The sequence below is a fragment of the Sinohyriopsis cumingii genome, chromosome 5 (assembly GCF_028554795.1).
Source record: "Sinohyriopsis cumingii isolate HCF-2022 chromosome 5, ASM2855479v2, whole genome shotgun sequence".
NCBI lineage: Eukaryota > Metazoa > Mollusca > Bivalvia > Unionida > Unionidae > Sinohyriopsis > Sinohyriopsis cumingii.
The window spans coordinates 39,245,410-39,268,028 of record NC_142965.1 but is presented as its reverse complement, the minus strand read 5'-3'; the positions used below and the strand labels follow the sequence as shown (position 1 = coordinate 39,268,028).

The 22,619-nt window shown below is 34.9% G+C and overlaps 1 protein-coding gene across 3 annotated transcripts in view; it reads left to right on the top strand.

The window, feature by feature from the left end:
• LOC149798984 (chordin-like protein 2) overlaps nucleotides 1-20,727 on the top strand; it is a 36,914-nt gene extending 16,187 nt beyond the window's left edge. Inside the window, exons 2-11 of one of the 3 annotated variants that reach the window (XM_089957903.1) lie at nucleotides 1,655-1,770; nucleotides 4,257-4,350; nucleotides 7,386-7,558; nucleotides 7,933-8,029; nucleotides 11,142-11,222; nucleotides 12,478-12,575; nucleotides 17,857-18,001; nucleotides 18,269-18,460; nucleotides 18,909-19,010; nucleotides 19,453-20,727. In XM_089957903.1, the coding sequence (XP_089814029.1) occupies nucleotides 1,655-1,770; nucleotides 4,257-4,350; nucleotides 7,386-7,558; nucleotides 7,933-8,029; nucleotides 11,142-11,222; nucleotides 12,478-12,575; nucleotides 17,857-18,001; nucleotides 18,269-18,460; nucleotides 18,909-19,010; nucleotides 19,453-19,592 (1,238 nt within the window). In that variant the 3' untranslated portion in view covers nucleotides 19,593-20,727. The remainder of the gene's footprint in view (nucleotides 1-1,654; nucleotides 1,771-4,256; nucleotides 4,351-7,385; nucleotides 7,559-7,932; nucleotides 8,030-11,141; nucleotides 11,223-12,477; nucleotides 12,576-17,856; nucleotides 18,002-18,268; nucleotides 18,461-18,908; nucleotides 19,011-19,452) is intronic. The other 2 variants (XM_089957904.1, XM_089957905.1) reach the window with 2 other exon arrangements.
• Nucleotides 20,728-22,619: the final 1,892 nt, after the last annotated feature.

Below are 22,619 nucleotides of genomic sequence, written 5' to 3'. Positions count from 1 at the left end.
ACGTACGTACATACATACATACATACATACATACATACATACATACATACATACATACATACATACATACATACATACATACATACATACATACAGAGAGAGAGAGAGATTCTGACAATATGATTTTTACATTAGCTGAAAAGAATTAACCTTCACGTTCCTATAATGAGTAGCTTTCTTTGCATCGAGCCGTTCAGGCGGTGTAAACTTATTAGCTTTAGTCACTTTATTTTTAACGGAAGAGGACAGTCAATTGTGATCAAAGAGAAAAGAATATACAATAAATTCTAGACTACAATGTATAAGAAGGCACCAGCCCGGTTTCGTCCTTGAAATCCTAAAGACATAAATCTTGGTTATCCCCCTCCTTTTTTTTTTTTCATACAAAGCAAAATCAATTATCTGTCAATTAACAACACTTATATACCTGGTGTGGGGGTACCGTAGCAATCCCGATGATTATATATAAAACATGTACTAGTCATTGAAAGACTACGCTTAAGGTTTACACTTTACCAGCTTTCAGTTAAAGTAAAGCTTACATTTAAGTAATATTTAACATCATTTGCTGCTTTAGAACATACTTTGAACTTTCCGTAAAATTTGCAAAATTCCAGGCGGGGACGTATGGTAAAGGACATGTAAAAATACGGATAAAACAGACATCCCCGTCCCGGTCAACTGGAGTCAACAATTACGTTTGAACAATTTTTCGGCTAGCCGAAAATACTTCTGGCCACTTTGTCGTGTAGGTTGAAGTGCAAAACACTTAGTTCAGCTGGTACGGTAGTGTTGGAGAATAACTGATTATATATACCACTTTTGTGTTTTCTGTCATACAAGCTTATCGGTATGTTCCTAAATCGACTTTGGCTCCAGAAATGATTGAGATTTCATGTAAAATAATGGGCAATGCACCTGTATCGCTCTGTTTATCCAGTCATCAATAACTGATACTGTCTTCTTTGATAAAAAAAAAAAAATGAGAAGAAAATTATAATAATTAATCTGTGACAAACGATTTATAAGTACCAATAAAATTATATTGCACGAATCATTATCTATCTATCTATCTATCTATCTATCTATCTATATATATATATATATATATATATATATATATATATATATATATATATATATATATATATATATATATATATATATATATATATATATATATATATATATATATATATATAATAGAGATATACTGCCGTGACATTCTTTGAAATGCAAAATACAAATGTTGGTGTTAGAAATTGTGTTTACTCAAATACGTTAAGACAAATACATTCAGATTAGTCAATGATGTTATTAATTACTATCAATGAATAAATCTGAAGAAAAAATGCATATTTTTGCATTTTTTTTATATAGTGTGATGTATACCTAGTTTTACTCAAAGCTATATAAATTTGTAAAACATGTTTTCATAACAGCAGAAATGTCATTAAAGAAGTCCCAGAAAATAACATTACGTGTGCGTTTTCAGTGTTAAAACTTTTCTCTGATGAGAATAAGTTCACCTGATGTAACATTTGTAGATGATTGTTACTGGAGATTTTAAGTTTTAGAAGTTAACAGTAGCAACGATAAGACCAACACCACCAACGCCATTAATTCTTTACAGATTTATTTAACTTTATTTCAGCCAGTCAGTGTTTGTTTAATGGTAAGCTTTACGGCATTGGTGAAACGTGGCATCCGACTGTAGAGCCGTTCGGTCCTCAGCCTTGCGTAAATTGTACGTGCAAAGCTGGAGAAAAGGTAACCTATTTTTAGTCCATTATCATGTATGTTTAATCTTCAATATCTTTTTCTGTTTGCTTGACTGAAATGCATGGACGTATCTTGAACTGTGTGACATAAATTCTCCAAAACTAGGTCACTGTCGCTTGGTATTTTTCAATAAACATTTTCTAGGTTCTGTTTATAGGCCAGTTTCTTACATAATTAAGCTACTAAATTTTATGACTTGTTGGTGAAAGAAAAAGGTCATTTTAAATCATAAGTGTCTGAGTTTGTCCCGACTGTCTGCCTTTGTAACAATATCGCACGCCATTGTCTGCTGATTAGTAAATATTTCCGGAGTTGATGTTGTGTGATCCCTACGACGATGTTCAAAGAAGATCAGTGTGACCTGCTTTTCCTATCACGATGAATTCGTTAGCTTTTAGTGGAGCTACGTTATCTTCGCGAAATATTTTGCTTAACGGTTGTTGAAACTTTATTTACAGTTAATTTAAACAGCACTATTATTCCAAAAGGTTGCTGTGACTTCATTTTTATCACGCACCATTGCATAATATTTCAAGATATAAGGACAGCAAAATAAAGCCTGAACTCAGTACAGTCTAGACAATAGGTTCCCATGACCTAGTAATTCCTTAATCGCTGTCGCTGTCAGATCTTCACGTAGGACAGCGGAGATCTGATTTTTAATTAGCTTGTTGGAGAAGTAAATTACAAATAGTAGTGTTTTCGCATGCGAACAATTAAGAGAAGATCCGAATGTTCAGGATCTTTAGGGCAAACCCATTTAATGTTCGGTAGGTGTTCTTCGAACCGACACATTTTTCCTGTTTATTTTTTAAAAACTAATATAATGGATATAATTAGCTTTTTTTTCCATTTCCAATACCAGAGTAGGAATATTTTATAAAAACCTTATTGGGGCCGGAGATAGTTGTTTTGTTTTTTTTTTTAAATTCAAGACCAGCTCACAAATCCCTCGTGAAATTTAAATGGTCCGTCCTTTAGATTTGTCTAGCCTGGCATCTCATGGGACTCTCTGAGATCTCTGTCAAACGTATGGTAGACTATGCGTATTGTGTTCTTGGTACGCCATTTTTTAAAAACAAAATCCTCACAAATGTACTCCAGTAAAATTTACTTCTCATTGCTACTCTTCTTATAAAAGATATAAAACTTTCTTATCTAAAAATTTTGTTGTCAAAATTTATATTTTATTACAGTGTAAGGAATCTTTTTCAAATTTTATGGAACATGAAATATAGCAATTAAGATTAAAATCACGTCAAACATTATTGCTATTTTGCCGTATATTGCTAGGTTTTCTTTATCTGTTTAATGCTCGGTGTACGACGCATGAGTAAACATCATTATCACAAAAGAAAACGTTTTGGTTACATTGATGCATAACCGACATACTGGGTCTGCCCTAGTGTGTCTCACTAGTACGCCTCACAAAAAAAGATACTCAGTTGTCTGCGCTGGGAATCACGTGGTGTTGTGATGTGATGTGATTTGGATTTTAACGTAGCTTTAAAAAAAATTCAGTCATATCGCTACGATGTTTGCAATGTGGCAGTTTATAGTGATGTCTAGCACTGGGGCATCATGCCGCAGACATGTAGCATGATGTCCCACCCAGTCACATTATCCTGACACTAGGCCTACCAGTCCTAACACTAACCTCTTGATGCTGAGCGCCAAACGAGGCAGCTGTTAGTACCATTTTTGTAAGTCTTTGGTATGACTCGGCCGGGGATCGAACCCACGACCTCCTGTATCCGAGGCGGACGCTCTAACCACTAGGCCACCGGAGCGGTAGAATCACGTGGAGACACGTGAATGTCAAGTTGAACGAATCTATGGCTCCTTTAAGACTGTTATTTCCGTTAGTCATTTCACCATTTTCAAAGCATACGTCACCCCTCCCCCAATCCCCACCATTACATTAACGTTTTGTAAATTCACTATTTACGGACATAATTGTGCAATATCAAACAACATCTGGAGTAACTAATAATATTCAAACAATAATGTTATCACCTGAACAGTTAACGATAAGGCATATATCCTGTATCGGAACCACAAATAGCCGCATAGTTCCGGAGTGTCGGATTTTATTGAAAATTTATCAGATCGTCGCGCCTGCAAAAGCGAACTTATGTCTAAAAATAAGTTTATTCTACCCACGAGTGGACATAATCTGATCTAAACCCGATACTTTTATGACCGATTGATTGTTTTCGTTGAATAAATCAGATATTGACCAATATAGCATATGAAAATATATACTATTTTCTAAAGCAGGTGTTAGCTTTTCGATGAATCATCTATTTCCAGCTCTAAAAGTAGATGGATTTGCCTTTTTTTCATTTGACCGACATCTTTTTGTGATAAAATTGGCAGTAATAATGTCCATTCTTAAAAATGTCGACATATGTGCATGAGTGAAAACTGATATTCTCATTAATTTATTAAATAAAGTACTGCTTTTTTCCCAGGAGCCTTCAGTAAGTTGTGTAAATGAGCTGTGCCCAAAGCCTGATTGTCGAAATCCAAAAATGACGGTTGGAAAGTGCTGTCCAATATGTGAAGGTAGGCAAGAAAGGAGTATGAAATAATTCTAATTATATCTATCTATGCTGTTAAAAACGAAAATGGCATATAGTTTTTCTGAAGTCATTGGATTTCATGTCATTATAAAAAGCATCTTGTTCTATTAAAATTATATACTTGTATGAATCAATCAATCAGAGAGTCAATCAATTAATCAGTCAATCATATCAACCATGTTCCTTATTAGTATTAAGTTCAGCCACCCATCCCCGCTTTATAAGCCAGCGTCGTCATAAAGTCGTTTCGTCCAAGAAAGAATATTGCATTATAACGAAGTTGGACTGCATGTCCGAGTCTGATTCCATGAAAAACTAAATATTTACCGGCCAATAAATGTCTTCTATTAATTGCTTTATGATGAATAAAGTTAAAGGTTGTTGTTGGTGTTTTGGGGTTTAACGCCATTTTTCAGCACGATAGGCTATACATGGCGGCCAGTATTAATGGTGGAGGAAGAACCCGGAAAACCCCGGAAAGAACCACCGACCCACGAGAAGCTACTGGCAAGCTTTCTCACATGCCCACATTGGCTGAATCTTAGACTCGAACCGCCGCAGACAGAGGTGAGATGGCAGTGATCCGTAACGAAGAGCGCTTTAGACCACTCGGCCACTCGGGGCCCCAAAGTTAAAGGTAGTAACCTATGGACAAATTTTTGTCCATAGGTTTTTGTCCAAAGGTAGTAACCTATGGACAAAAATTTCAGAATGTAGATTTGTCACATGTTGAAAAACGCGTAGATCACAAATCCGTTGCTCGGTTAAAATGCACGTATCTGAGACATTTTTTCAGGATATATTTATTTCACTAAAGACCCTACTTCGGGTAGTTTAGTAGAGATGAATGCATACAAGTGTACAGTGATCGATATACAGTATAAATTGGTAAGTGTAAGATAACATCATCATTTGAAGTTTGACAATGCAAATGTACAATATTTTGCCAAACTAGTTAGTATGCATGTATGCATGCATGTACGTCTGTCTGTATTATTTTTATCTATGCTTATGGTTTAATAGCACATCAACACAATCGAGGTTATACCCTGCCACGTACGTTTAGGCAAAAGGTCATGCATGAAAGGATGCAGAATAAAGGGTAAAATCCTTAAAAGACAAAGTTAAAGTTTGTATATAAACCTCACTTTCTTAAAAGTCCAAGACATTCTCTGTGTGCTGATGATCACGGAACTACTGCGGCCATGGGCGACATTTTACAACAGGCGGGAGGTTGCAGCAAACCTATTCTTCATCTACGAGCCTTCAAAAGTGGGTGGGGGTAATCTGATTAGTACCTAAGTCTCTATATTGATTATGAGGGTCTTAATGTCAACAGTGATTTAATTACTAAGCTGGTGCATTAGTAAAACTGTACATATTTCCCTCTATAAATAGGTACAGTTAAAACAAAATAGTGAAATTCGTTTCCCGTTACCGCTTATCACAAAAAGGGCTAAGCCTATCAGTCCTATCATTTATGTAAAATCTACCAACTTTTAAGTTCGCGACCACTACAACAAAAACCACGAAATTATGATAGTAAGTCATGTGGAAGTATATAACAAATAGGTCTTTAAATATTCAATAATTGATAGAATTACATGACCTTCTTTGATGTATTAAATTTTGATCTATTTGCATATACTGTTGATCCCATTATTCAGTCAGAATATTCGTAACAAAAATCAACCATCTAGATTTGAACAATATCTCTCTGATACAACTGATACAAGATTTCACAGATAAAGTGTGAAACTTTATCTTTCTTACTTTAAAAATATTCTCTACCAAAATCCAGCCATTCTTGCGTTAACATGAAAACTGACTGCTACTCTTACATTACTGATGCAAGGTGATGATTTTCTTACCTTTAAAATAATTTTACAAAACCAAGCATGTAACGCCTTAATGAGATCACATTTGTCAAGTTTCCAGGTCTTTGTTACATAAAGTATTATTTGAAAAAAGTCACAGTATCAATATATATATATATATATATATATATATATATATATATATATATATATATATATATATATATATATATATATATATATATATATATCACATTTGCGAGCTATTCTAGCGTTACCTCAGTTCCGCGTACATATCAGGGGCAGATAACCTTTGTGATGATCATACTTATCAGCGCAATTATTCATAAACTGTACAAAAGAAGTTTATAAAATAACGATTGTTTTTTTTAGCTAATGAAGATAATTAAATAAATTTAAACAGAAAGCTCCATATATGATCGTTAATGGAAAATATAATAAGAAAATGTAGTCTTGTTGTAACATAAATCGAAGTACGACATAAATTGCCGGTCCTCGTGTAAAATCTATACGAATATTCCGTGCCTTATTTTCTGTACATATGTGTTCTTCAAAGAAGACGTACACTAAATGGAGTTTAACCTCTAGCTATCATTTTTATTCCTCATTCCAAACAAGCATCATATATACAGGTTATGCTTTGTCATCTTCACCCGATTCACAAGACCTGTTTCGTCCAATAAGTGTACAAACTTCATATCCAATTGTTATTATCAAATCAAAGTAGACATTTGATACAGACAGTGAAAAAGGGTAATTATAGTCTTCGGTCTGTAACATTTTCAGACTGGCACGGTACTGTTTGTGATAGACACTTGGTATTCTTTTTCACAAACAAATCCTTTTTTCACATTAGAACCTTCGCAATTATAAAAGAAGAAAAACTACTAATTTTTATAATGCATAAATTGCAAGCTTATGTGTATTCATCTAGAGCAACACAAATAAATTTAAATGACCATAAGATGATAAAATGCGTCAAACTGTGGATAAAATGAACGTAGGGGTGTGACATAACAATTGTACTAGATACTATTATTTCGAGTATAAATGTACAAAACACATGGAAACAAAGTTTTTGCAATTAAATATTAAAAAGTAAAATTCAGCTCAAAATCATAGATTAGATTGCATGTTTGCATTTTACACCGGGGTGAAACAGGCGCACTATTTTATTTAGATTTTGACAACCTTCCTCCTACAGTAACGGCGGCGGAGAAAAACGAGACAAAGGTGCAAGCCGCCGGATGTACGTTCGACGGAATCAAGTACCGTCACGAGGAAAGGTTCACATCAAATAACACTGGAATTCGACCAAACAGCGAAACCCAATGTGTGCTATGTGATTGTCTTGTAAGTATTACATCACATCCAAATTACCGATAATGATAACAATTATTCAGTTATATCTCTTACAAAACATCTTTCTTTAACAACGAGGAAAAAAAATACTGTATCAAGACATGGGCAGCGATTCAATCTATTCGCAGATTGTTATGTCTTTCGTGATATATTTTTGAAAAAATAACTTTCATATAATTTGGATGCCATTGTGACTTCCTATTCCTTTTTCTAAGCTGGTGTCTTTAGAAATGCTTCATAGCAAAAAGACTTTCGTTCTACTCTAAATTTTAATATTTTGAATTCCATGGTAAGACATCTTATTATTTCACCATTATTTGTCTCTGTTGCCATAATGATGTAGTGTAATATTTTTCTCATTTCAGGATGGTAATGTTTTATGTCATTTGAAAACTTGCAGCATTCCGCCATTTTGCACTTCTTTCGTGAACAGGTCAGACGATTGTTGCCTGCAGTGTGCGGGTGAGTTATATGTGGTTCTCTATTGTCCTTGAAAATATTTGGCTTGCTAGGGGTCTATCGTTTATTCAGATTCAAAATTATAAAATGCCGCAGTACGATAATAAAAAATAATGACTCAAAAGAAACTCTTTTGGAGAAAATATTAGTTATGACAAAAGTTTCGTCTTCAGAAACAAACCTTGCACAATCGAAGGATTTTAATCTTCAAAAGTAATTAAAATGAAAGGGTCAAAAGTTGTTGTGGGTTTAACGCCATTTTTCACATACGGTAGACTTTACATGGCGGCCAGTATAACAGCTGGAGGAAGAATACGGAAAACTATGGGGAGCCGTAGGGGACAAACGCTGCTCCAATCAGAAAGTCGCCGTTGAAATTTTAATGTCATATGTCCAGAATTCCAAGTTTACATGCTGCATCAAAAATCCTTGTCCTTAAAGTTCAATTTTCTCGGTCTAGATTTGAGATTATGTCTGTTGAATTAAACACTTGTGGTTGAAAAGTTATATTTTCTATGTCGATGTTTTAGACTGTGTCGTTTGCATTACACGGCGGTGTTTGAAATTTCAATGTCATACGTCGAGAACTCCTAATTTACGTATTGGTTCAAGGAGTTTATCATGAAAGTTCCATTTCATATGCTGAGTATTTATATTTCATCAGTTGAATTACACAGCGCTGGTTGAAAATTCGATGTCCAATGTCGAGTTTTTATATTGCTTCTTCTTAATTACACGGCGGTTATTGAAATTTTAATGTCATATGTCGAGAGTTTCGTTCCATTACGCATGTTGAGTGTTTAGATTGTATCTGTTGAATTGCACAGCGGTGGTTGGACATTTTATTGCGCTTATCAGAATTTCCATTTTTATATGGTGAAATGATGTGTTGTTGTTAAAAGTAACATTACACAATGTCCACTTTTACAATTCAAAATAATATCAAGTATTAAGATACATCATTCGTGTATTCAATTATGAGGCGCCATTACACTTCATGCATTTACAGTTTGAAAGTTACCCTTCACAAGTCGAAAATTACTTTGAATTTCTTCGCTAGAGGTCGCTCTCGTGAACGGACCGCGTTATTTTGAAACGAGGTTGCTTCTTGTTGTGAAATTCAGCAGAGGAAAGCTAAATATTCCCCATATGAAATGGAACATTCATCACAAACAGTTACAATCAGTGTGTGAATTAGGGATTCTCGACATATGATATTGAAATTTCAACCATCCCTGTGTAATTCAAAATATACGCTGTAAAACGTTGACATAGGAAACAACTTTAAACCACCACTGTATAAATCAACATATAAAATCTAAAATTTCGATCTAGAAAATGGAACTTTAAGAACATACAATTTGATCCAAGACGTTTTATTGAATTTATCGACATACTACATCGAAATTTCAACTGCAACTTTCTCATTGGACCAGCTTTTGTCCGCTGCGGCGCCTCATAGAAAACCCGGTAAGAACCACGACCCACGGAAAGCTACAGGCAAGTTTTGGCCGAGCCCGAGACAAGAACTCACGCGTTTTAGATCACTGGGCCACCTGAGGTCCTTGTCAAAATACCACGAAGCTATGAAGAAAAACATTTTCAAATATACAAGCAAAATTAATTAGCGGTTTGTGCTTTGATAAATGACATTGATGGCGTAATAAAACAATATTTCTGAAGTTAGTTCTGTTCATCTCAATAGACAGGATATACAAGCGCATTTGGATTATGTGAATGTCCTTTGAATGATTTTTACATCCGATTTGACGTACCGTTTGTTTAACTTTCTTTTGAATTGTACCATAAACAGAACTAGGTTGGCTATTTCTATCTGTGAAAATTATAACGTATACCTTTGATGTTGCAAAAAAGGTGTACTGTGATAAAACATGAATGCATTTAAAACTCTAACGTTTTATCGAAATAATTCCTAGACTTTGATCAAATCATGGATAAGATATCTTCACATTTTTTGTTACATTTAGCGCATGACTAATTAGAGCTTGAATGGTTTTGATGTTTATCTATATTAGTTCAACTGTGACGCTTTGTTAGATATATATAAATGAGCAGGGCAGTATTCAGCATTTCAAGGTTCCACATACCGCATTTTTATGAAATATTTCCTTTACAAAAGATCGCCATATTTGACGCAGTGAAAGAACTCGGCTGTCTTCCACATTCCTATTACATTTTGGAACGACAGGAAACATTTTGCAGAAAATTATAATTTTTATACTATTCGAACAAAAAGCATCATTTTAGTGTCGAACCTTTTGCCTTTCAAACTGAGGTACTCAACTTGATGAAACACCATACAAAAGTACTGGAGCTTGTGGACCAGTAAAATGAGGACCACGTCATAAAACCCGAATAAATAGAACAACGGGGTGGTGGTGGGGTGGGTGTGTGTGGTGTAGTACTCCGATAACTGACATTGATGGCGTCATATAACAACATACCAATAATTTATTTTACATTTGAATTGCATGACTGACCATGTAGGTTAGTTTGATAGGTACCAATATGCAGGCGGGATAAAATAAAAAAAGTGTCATATTTGAAAATAATATTCTCACGTTTTCCTAAACCGCTTGTAGGGTCCATTCTAACAGGCCAGATTTAATTTTGTATTAAAATGCGCGTCTTTTTTGGCACTATTTTGGTTGTTTGTTTATGTGCAGGTGGGGTGGGGGTGTTGTAAGCACATGGTTATTATTCTGGTTTTTTGTTTCTTGATATAATAGTAAATACATGTCTAATCACAGCAAGTTTACTTCTGTATAAAAATGACAATTTTTAAATATTTATGAAACTAGTGACAAGCAGAAAATGAATATATCCTTCTTCACGTACGCACATTTATACGAACTAGCACTCGTAACTCTCGAACTATCGCCGAGTGCTGTGTTCATGTATCGTCTTAATACACGAACTAATTGGCAAACATGACAGAGGTCACGTGTTGTCGTCTTGCACAAACTAACCAGGAAAAATCAGGGACGTGTTGTTCTACTGCACGAACTAACAGGTGAATTGGGCACACGTTGCATGGTGTGTATTTTAAGTATTTTTATTGAGAAAAACAAACGGATTGGATATTATATTACAGATGACACAGACATATCACAGACGGATTCCACGATTCTTCAAAACTCGAGTCGCGATGGCTTGCAAATTGTAGAGGATGGCGGTAAGAAATTGAGATTATGTGATTAAAAATCTCATTTATAGGATTTTGGCCACATAAAACGACAACAATCAAAGTAAAATTAGGAGCAAAATTAAAAGACATAACAATATTAAAAGAAAACTTGTATGAAAATCCATTACAATGTGACCCTTTCCGTTCCAAAGACAACTCCTTTGTTACCTCATAAGACATTTTGATTGTCCCCCACCCGCACCCTCTCTCTTATCAAGCAAGCTATATTGGACACATCAGTACACTAGTGATAAGCAGCATATTACCAAGCACTGTTTCCTGAATCTCTTCAAACCAGGTTACAAACAAGCAAATACACAAACTTCATTTTAACTTATTGCCTGACAATTAGTCAATATTTAGTCGAGAATAATGATGTCCTATGTTCTTAAAAGCACAATTTCCCGATGGCATTGCTTATGATCCGCATAATGGTTAGGACATGTCAAAATTGTTTCCCTTTCACCACTCAGTGTCATGTTGGTGCTTTAAAACAGTAAAAGGTGCTAAACTTTTTGTCGTCGTTCTCCTCAGTGACCTGGATCTGATGAGCACTAATACAATTATTAAGATGCAGTTTTAGATTTGTTTGCATATTAATACAAACAATAAAGCTATATTCCTATTTATTAAGACCAAAGGGTGCATGCTCACTGTCTAGAGAGATTATGAACTACATTTAATTATATACAATCTGAACTTAAACTGATTGATCCGTAACAAAATGAACATGGTGCAATAATAACAATAGCAAATAATGTCGACCAAATCTGTAAATTTAAATGAATTTGGAATATAGATTCCACATCTAAAGGTAATACGTGGGAAGAAGCAAGATTCATTAATACATAGAACAGATATTGTTAACTTTTACCGAATTGTTTGTTCAAACACACCAGGAGAGCTGAATCCTTGCTCGTGAACATATGCATATCTGGTTTAACTTAGTGCCTGATGTGATTAACCTTAATGTCTCTCAACTCTTCTATTGTTAATTTTCTTCAGCACCAGCTTCATTTTGTTTCGTAAATCTGTATAGTTAGAGATGAATTATATATGTTAGTTCAATTTAATCGTAAGAATTAGTTTTATTTGGCATTCTAACACCCAGCTTAAAATGAATAAGGTCGGAAAGTGACTGAACAATCATAACTTAACACAGTAAGCACGATCTCTCTCTCCTAGATATGTACATGTCGGTACTATAATGAGAGAATTATGTTTTTACGTTTTTATTTTTCAGACTGCACGTGGTCAGGTGGAATTAAAAGAAACGGTTCTGTATGGCATCCTAGCATTGCCCCATTTGGCCTCAAGGAGTGTATTACTTGCACGTGCACGGTAAATTGAACTCTCTCTCTCTATCATTATGTCATGGTCGCAAAGTCATGGACACTAATCCTTTATCACCCACTGCTGCATGTGTAGAGATTTCCCCTTTTCACACGAATATACATAAACCTGCTTTACCAAGCACTGGGATCGCGAGTAAATTTTTCTCGACCTTGTGACCCAACATAATCTTTCACGCAGTAAAACAATCAAGATTTCCATTGGTCAGAACGTAACCATGTGATCAGATCTGGTTACTTTTATTTATGTATAAACTGTACGGAGAACTACTGCATACCAACTTCTGTCAACAGAATCACATGCAGAGCAGATAATGTAAACACTGAAAACTAACAAAGAATAGACACCATTGGCCAAACAAACAAGACACAACTGTGAAAACCGTCTCGTTCGCGAGTGAAGACAGTTGAGTGGAAACAAAGGTGGGGACTTCGGTCATCAGATTGCTTTATTTTATATACCACGAATAAATATGCGACCCTTCGCTGCAGTTATCAACTAATGCAGTTGCAGTTATTATCGTGTGATGTCATTTGCGCGACCAAAGCTCAACTGATATTTTATCCTAAGTTCGACAAAAACAAGATAACTGAACACAAGTTGCTCAGGTTGAAATTGCAAACAACGCCGTTGCTTGCACAAACTATCTAACCTCAGGTTCAGCTCTGAGTTTCCAGTTGCTGTTTTTTTTTTTTTTTTTTTTTGGGGGGGGAGTGTTTTGTTTTGTTTTTGTTGTTTTCTTTTTGTTTATGTTTTTGGGGTCATGTTTGCTTTAAATTTGGCGAAATAAAGACAAGTTTACAGTATTTATGCAATGTCTGCTGGATCAAAGCTTGTATTGGCAGGGGAATGTCGAAGCAACTGAGAGGGTTATCTGAATAGCACTTTAAGTTGAGCACTAGGAAAAATACCAAAGATCTCCTGTCAGTTATATTGATCTCAATATCTACTCAATAATAAAGCAATATTGCATAAATAGATACAATCAAGTCATAAATAAATACAGGAAATTATTATTCACAAAAATGCACAATACTCTACCTAAAAAAAATCAAAGTATATATCGTGTAATGTAGTTTAATTTACTTTGCACTAACAACGCTCACATATCGCATTACATTAGATCTGCATATTTTCACGCAATAAATCATTCAGATAAGACATGACACCATGAGAAGACAAGCAGCGGCGCGCGTCTTAGACTTTGCTTATTTTATATTAATCCAAGGTGAGACTTCAAATCCACTAATATTCTTAAGGTAAAATCAAGTTTTTACTTAACCCAAAACGAAGAATGCACTTTTGAATACCCGGATATTAAATTACCCTTTCCGCACCAGAACCTAGTTAACAGGTTCCCAGTGTGTAATTGGCCTATATTTATTAGATAACGAAAGTATTATGTGAATAAAGTTCTTTAATTCACTGTTTGGCAGGGTTTTTCTCCATCATCAGGTATTATAGATTGATGAGTCTGCTTTAAGTACGCGTACTGCATCTCTATATCTTTGACTCAGCGGGAAGTCCACAAAAGCAGATCATTGACGAAGAATAGGGGACTATCTTCCACAAGGAAGTTATCCTCATAGAGTATCTTTGTTAACTTCAGCATAAGTGTTGTATGCACTTTGCTAAAAATTAAACTGCAAAAATCCTAATTGAAATAAGAGAGAATTGTACTATATTTTTTTTTACATATAACGCTAGGACTCAAGGTACTATTGAGATGGACGAATGTGAACCATTCTATAAATGGCTAAACATACAATAGAATATACATGGGTTTGGCCGGCCAGGATGGATTAATAATGAAACTGAAATTTTAGTCGATGAATCCGTTCAGAGCTTATCGAAGTTGGAACTTATAAAAATAGAGACAATGCTTGGTTGATGTAATTTCAGTCCTTTTACAGACTTGAGTTTGGAAAACTCATTGCTGAAATTAGCATCTGACTCTTTGGTAATGAATCGAAAAACATATCTTTCAAATATATGTAGATCCAAACAATGTCGCGGTTTTGTTCTGCACGGAAGCGTGCATTAAGGATAAATCTATACTGATAAATACAGGTTTCTTCATGAACATCCAAAAATTCAGAGTTATTGAATTTCTAATGTCATGATATTTCCATAGGTTTATTATGGGAGCCTACTTAGCACGGTCGAGTCTTCTAACAATTAAGTGTTTCATATATTATATTGCTTGTTATGATATGGCGCAAAAGTAGAATCTGACTACAGCATGTTATACATACATACATACATACATACATACATACATACATACATACATACATTGTATTTACTGTGGAGAACACTCAAGCTTCCATATATATTAATACTTGGGACACCAGAGGTAATTTCTTTGTCGATTATAACAAATGACTTATTTAAGCAACCAAATGACAGACTAGCTTTTCCTGTTTCAAGGTCTGATTTGATTCAGCGGACAGATGACAGCAACTTTATTTATCTAGGCGATGTCGTTAGAAACCTTAATCTTCAAATTATAATTTAATTTATATGCCCCAAAAGATTTTATATTTTTTAAAATTAATTGTCTCATTTAATGGATTGTCTTTCTTCATATTAATCATATGCGAACATTCGCATCTTCACGCTCTACCGTGGAGAAACAATAGAATGATGCATTGTATTACGCTGAAATCGAGAAAAGAGATGAACATGACGCTCTGCCAGCAATCGATGCGATATTTTCAAAAAGTATATTCTACTGAATAATATAATTTAGCCAAACAAGATATAATAAGAGTAACCGGTACCTTTTCCTTCAAATTCTGAATAATATTTCAACATGTGAGCTTTAATCAGGACATGCTCGGTATTTTCTGTAATACGACATAAATCAATAAATTCTTTTCCAAGAAACTTCTACCAGGGTTGTCGCATCGATATTTTTTGTAAAATAGTTTTATTGCATAACGTGTCAGAATATGATCCATTATGTGCCTGATTGAATTTTGTTTAGGTAAATAAAAAGGGATGATTATGACCGGCACCGATGCATTTGACAATGAGAATGAAGAGTTTATGCTGTAATGCAAGATTGCGCTACTTAATTGAGTTTATTTTACGCGTGTCAAATTCAAATTTTGACATAGTATTGCCACATTAGTGGCATAACAATGTCATGAAAAATCTCGTCATTTGCTAATGTAATAATCACTAATGTGAAAGTACGAAACCACTGTTTCAAAATGGACGAAGTTTGGATGAGAAGGGTAAAACAATCGGAACCGCCTTAGATTTTTCCATCATTAGAAACAAAATTGTCTCTTTCTGATGACCGGAACATCGCTAGGCCATTTCCGTCAGCTCGTGAAATAACCTCGAAAGTAGTTTTAGGAATATACATCAAAGATTGTAACTTTGTCACTTTCCGCCGCCATATTACTCCATTTGTACGAAAGCAGGCCAAATATAGTTTTCAATAGCGATGAATTACATCCGAGATTTATATCACGACTTACAGAAGTGGCCGAGCAATTTTCCTATCGTCTTTCTGCGATTCGTTGGTACACGTCTAAGAAAGGAACAAGGTTCCGAATGGAGTAAGGGACGTGCTCTTTGTTATTTTTGTTATCGGTTGTATCTGCAGGAGATACGACTAGAGCGGAGACTGGATTTGCCACATATTCTTATCTACATAATCTAAACATTAATACTGACAATGCACGAGCTGAGCGTTAGTTATATATTATTTCAATTCAGCGTCAATTTAACTGCAAGGGATTTGTCATTGTTGTATTTTGAGCCAGATGTGTAGCTTAATTCATTGTTTGCATGGTAATGTCGTGAGAAATCCAAGAGGTAAAAGATTAAACATTGTCAGATGGAAATAAAATACCTTTCCATAAATGCAGTTCCTTGTAATTTTAATCTGGTAAATAGCTCTCTGCATTTCTACGCAAGAGGGGGTACATCGTTTATGATTGCAGTAACTCAAGGTCTAGACTAAATGTTCGTCTGAATGACTTATCCCCCATAAAGGACTCCGAATGTATGCCTGATATTGCACTCCCCGCTGGGACAGACGGGAGAACAGCGTAATAAATACCGTTTTTGTTCTGTTTTCATGGTATTGTAATTGACAATGGATCTTTATGTCCGACAATTAATATATTTGTCTTCTTTAAATTTCTTGAACATCAAATTAAGCCAGTCTTTCCGACATATATTTTCATTAGGTTTTCAGATATAGTGTTCAACTCCAATTTGAAAACATACTTTTCATAGCGTTCTTCCTTTGATTTCTGTTTTATGTTCCAATGTTGTTTACTCTCCCTGCCCACTTTACTCGTTCCAAAATCTTCCAGCTGTCTGCCAGTATTTGATAAATATCGATTCAAGGATATTTTCTTCTTTGTTTTCAAACTAAATAAATAAATAAATAAATAAATAAGGATATTGTTATCTTTCAAACACTGGTAAATTTGTGGTATAAATTACAGTCGTATTCTAAATAATAGTAGATGTGATTAGTATTGTCGGCAGTGGCAGTCGCAGTAGTAGTAGTAGTAGTAGCTACACCAGCAGTAGCAGAGGAAGGAGCAGAGTAAAAGAAAAGAGATTTTTAAAGATCTGACTTTCTCTTTCTATTGTTGTCGAGTGTGTCCACTTCCATTCCGTTAGACAGAAGTCTTGTATGTTTACTTCTTGAAGAACCTTTATGATCTTGTTCCAACAGGGACAATCTTGGATTTATATAAGAAACTTTGCTATATAGTTTCAGGATTTTATTTATCTGCCTTCAAATTGAATTTTTAATAAAGTGGTAAATAACATGTTAACATTTTACTATTTTTATTTCTTGTACTTCATGTTTACATTTTTTAAAGTATTTGTCTCCCACATTTTATGCGATTCATTTTTACAGGGGAGGTCGTGGATTCGATCCCCGGCCGAGTCATACCAAAGACTTACAAAAATGGTACTAACAGCTGCCTCGCTTGGCGCTCAGCATTAAGAGGTTAGTGTAGGATTGGTCGGCCTGGTGTCAGGATAATATGACTGGGTGGGACATCATGCTACATGTTTGTGGCATGATGCCCCCGTGCTAACATCACTATAAATAGTCACACTGCAGACATCGTAGCGATATGACTGAATTTTTTTTAAAGCTACGTTAAAAATCCAAATCACACACGCATACACACATAAACACACACACACACGCGCAAACCAGTAAAGCGCTCGTGCTCTTAAAAGAAGAGAAATTGTTTTGAAAATATAAACGTTTCATTTTCAGAATGGAAAAATTGATTGTGAAAAAGAAGAATGCATTCCAGACCACAAGCTTAAGTGTAAAAGACCAAGGAAAGAGCCTGGAAAATGCTGTAAAACATGCCCTAAGAAAAGATCGCATTGTAAGGATAAAAGGAGGAAAGGAAAAGGTAAAATGTGCCTATATACCTTTCGTTCTCTTGTAAAAATCGTCAGGCAATGAGGCGAAAATACCAACCTTTTTATCTCTCGATTATTTTCTTGTTTACGGTTACATAGGTAGATATGTTGACTATCACAGCTATGTTAAAACCAAATTATTCGTCAGACATACAGAGTGAAAAAGATAATAAAGAGAGTTTGAAAGACAAGAAAAGACTCCATATTTCAGAACTTTTTTTTATATATAAAAAGTCGGTGTATTTCTTTCTCCACAGGTACAAAATGTCCAGATAAACACGCAGACGAGGCTAATACCGATGCAACAACTAAAAGCACTAACAACGTTTGTCTCAGCACTAAAGACGAGTACCTGGTGTATCGCCACATTGGCAGGAAAGATGGTTTTGTAGCTTTTGAAGATATTGGAAAAAAGACAGTGGAAATCTTTAGATGGAAAATAACTAGATGTAAGTAGTTTGCTGGCTACTCCCTGCTTGAAAGCGAATTTTATTATTAATATCATGATTAGTATTATGTCCTAAGAACTGCTTTTAAAGAACCCTTACTATTGTGTACACATCAAGTCAAGCATGTATGTGAACTTGTGTACGCACGCACACGCGCGCGCACGTACGCACTTACGTACATATGTATGTATGTGTGTGTGTGTGTGTGTGTGTGTGTGTGTGTGTGTGTGTGTGTGTGTAATTACTGCCAATATTTGTCAAACCAATATATGCATATAATCATATAATCCGAATATATAGATACCACGTCAAGTTCTGTAATATTGATTTATATTTTTTTTATAACACTGGCATTATTATTATTATTATTATTATTAATATTATTATTATTATTATTTACATTAAAATGTCACGTTTGATCTAATTTTGCTTTAATTTGTTTTCACAGCCGGTAAAAATAAGGTTCTGACGTCAAAACAAGAAACGGCGCCTTCCGAGCAGTTTAGACAACAGATAGACAATACAACTGTACTGGGAACGACTAGCACAAGTAAGCAGCTAATATTTCCTGATAGTCTTGTACATTTGTATGTAAATGTCCGTACAAGTCATCACACAATAAAGTAGACGTGAATGTACATACATAACCATCTTTCATACTGCCAAATTCCATCCATCCATCCATTCAAACATTAGTATGTATGCACAGACACAACCATACATCCGTCATTCCCTCATATATATATATATATATATATATATATATATATATATATATATATATATATATATATATATATATATATATATATATATACACACCCCATATATATCTAACTATTAAGAACAGTGATATAATTCATGCCTAAAGAGAAAGCTACAACAAGACTAAAACACAAATAGAAGGAAAAGGTTGTTTGGATGAGGCTACGTCATGTTTGAAGAATTAGAATCTCATCCTTATTTATTTTTCTCTATTCATTCTTTTCCAGAAAACTACAGGAAATTCAAAAAACGTCTGAGACAAAAACTTCAAAATTGCAAGGACCCATGCAAATCAAACCAGAGTCTTAGACTTATCAAAAGACTAAAAGTTCGTGATTTAAAATTTGGGCCGGACTGCAAAACATGATGGAAACTAAACGACCTGACTTGTGGTGATGTTTTCTAAACCTAGCTGTGATGAGAAAAGTAATGTGCATAGAAACATTTCATAATTAATCTTGAGTGCTGGAAATGTAGACCAAAGTTTTCCCCAGACTTGGAGGACAAACCACTGATCTAGCGATATTTTTGCAGTGTTTCCAATGTTATGTGAGAAAACAAAATTTTAACTCAGTGCGAAGTGAACAAATTCGTGCTTGCAGTCAATGGATATTATCTCCATTTAGAGTCCTTTACACTTCGGCATGGAATCCATCATCTGATCAAGTTGGTCTCCATTCTGACTACCACTGACTGCTGGCGTGGAATCCATTTTCTGCCAATGACCACGGTTCATTTGCAAGTTTTTCTTTTGATTGTACGATATTTCCAAGTTGAGTTTCATGAAATGAGGCATGGAAAATGTTCGGGTTCAATTTGAGTTACGAATATGTCCATTAAGTTGTATTTATCTTTGACTTCGCATTTCAGTGAAACTGCAACTTTCCTTATCCGGAAAGTGTGGACGTTTCATATGGTTTTGTCATACGCTGACGTTAGTGCTATTATGGGTGTGTGTGATTTCAAATGAATCAAAATTCTTTAAATATTTTCTGCTTCACTAGTACTTTAAAATACATGTATATTGAAGTTGCATTAAATAGCATTTGTCATCGGCAGTCCCTTCGAAGATGGACGTTTTAAACGCTAGGCTATGTAAGACATATATCCGCATCCATTTTCAGCTGATGCATTGTGGGGTGAGGAAAACGCTGGTAACTTGTCAATTTAACGGCATCTTGTAATTGCGCTTTGTGAGGTACAGTTTTCTTAATTTTCTGCGCTGATCTCAAAAAAGGCCAAGTACATATACAAGTTTTATGTATAATGTACGTACATAATTGTATACATACATACATACATACATACATACACACATACATATATGCATGCATGCATGCATGCAAAGGAACAGTGGTTTGGCACGATTTTTAATCGTAGGTAAAACAGGTTGTTCCATTTTTATTGTTTCTGTATATTTTGTCTTTTCCGTTGTTTTGTTTTGAAGTGCTGAATGATGTTGCATATGACCATGAAAAATAAATTCGTTGCATTTGAAAAGATCAAGTCGTATGTTGCTTTATATATAGTTTACAAACACTATCTATAACTTTTCTCTCTTTCTGATAATAGACTATTACTACATGTTAGAAACTTGCACACAGTGCCTGATTACCCATTAAGCTCACTGAGCACGTGCTTAGGTCACCAGCCCAACAGGGACACCATAAAAAATTCAAATTAAGCGTTGATGATAACTTAAATAAATTATATATGACCATTTCGATCTGCATATACGGGTATTTTGATTTGGAATAATGGCAACACTGGTATTTTCCCACCTTCTTAGCTTTTAATATTGTTTTTTTTTGTTGTAGTTTCATTGTGGCGGGGGGGGGGCACCATCATATTTTCAGTTGTTAGGCCCTAAAAGGTCTTAATCCGGCACAGATTGTACAATGAAAACAGACGACAGGACACACACACTCACAGCGCGCACGCTTCCACCGGTACGAAACCACTAGTACGAATCAAAAATTGTAAAGTATTACGTGCTTTCACAGTCTATCCCATTTCTCTCTCTCACTGAATTAAAACTCGACTACTTTTTTACTTTTTTTGGAGGGGGGACATTTTGTTAGTTCAATGACCATAAAGTCAGAACAGAAGAACCTCAATTATCTTTTAAACTTTGGTTGGTCCATATGCGTTTTAAATTTTGGCGACATAGATGTAAACAGAGTACCACTTTCTGTTTTGTTTTTTTCAGCCAGTTCTTAAATTTCATGCTAATGGGTTTCGAGAGTACCAAGCAAGTTCAAAGAAATGTTGTTTGTTCTAAGAAAGCTTTAATTTATATTTAAGTAATTCAGTTATTTTTTATATATTTGTAGCGGTCATTTAATAAATTTTTAAATTTCACAACTGTTGAAAAAATTTTAAGATTGAAGTATAATACATATTTAGGCCAATAATATAGCAAATGTTTCAATACATTCGTTTTCCTATTCACATAAATAGGTCAAGATCGATCCCTCTTAATGACAATCATCACCCAATATGAAAGCAAACGTTTTTGAAAATAATCAAGCTTTATCTTGTAGGACATAATTCACCATATAGACTTATAAAAGTGGTACCTACAGCTGCCTCGCTAGCCGCTAACATTAAGAGGTTAGTGTTAGGAATGGTCGTCCTGGTGTCAAGATAAATGTGACTCGGTGGGACATGATGCTACATGTCTGCAGCATGATGCCCCGGTGCTAGACATCACTATCAACTGACACACTGCAGACATCGTAGCGATATGACTGAAATTTGTTTAAAGCTACGTTCAAAATTCAACACACACACACACACACACACACACATTCATCCAATCTTAGACCAGAATTTGGACTTGCATATTAGTTTGAAGAGGCGTTTTACTGGTAACATATCACTGTCATCATTCTCTAGAATTTTTGTGACTGATTTCGAGAAATTCTACTGAAGCTTTTACTGGTTTACAGTGATGATAAACGATGACAACAGAGTAACCCGAATATCTGAATCGCTGGAAATAGCACTCTTCTTATTTGAAACTTCGAGATCAGTCATACGGATCGTACCTTAAATGTATGCCAATAACTGCCGTTCGGACCACCTTGGCTATTTACAAAACAAAGATTAACCGAGAAGTTGCGAATGCATGGAACTATTCGTTTAATCGTAACATGTTGGTTGCTACTATCAAATAGCCGAAGTTGTCTGAATGGATCGTGGGTTCTTTCATTCGGAGCATCCTCGTCTCTTCCGATACGAGTCGAATAACTTCGACTCGCAGAAAGAGACTCGCAATAATCGTAGTGCTACATCTCAAACTGGTAAGGTTTGGGCGGACGATATGCAAGTACAGATTCTTTTTTTAAAAACTGATAGATATCTTTTTAAAAAATACGAGACGACGTTGCAA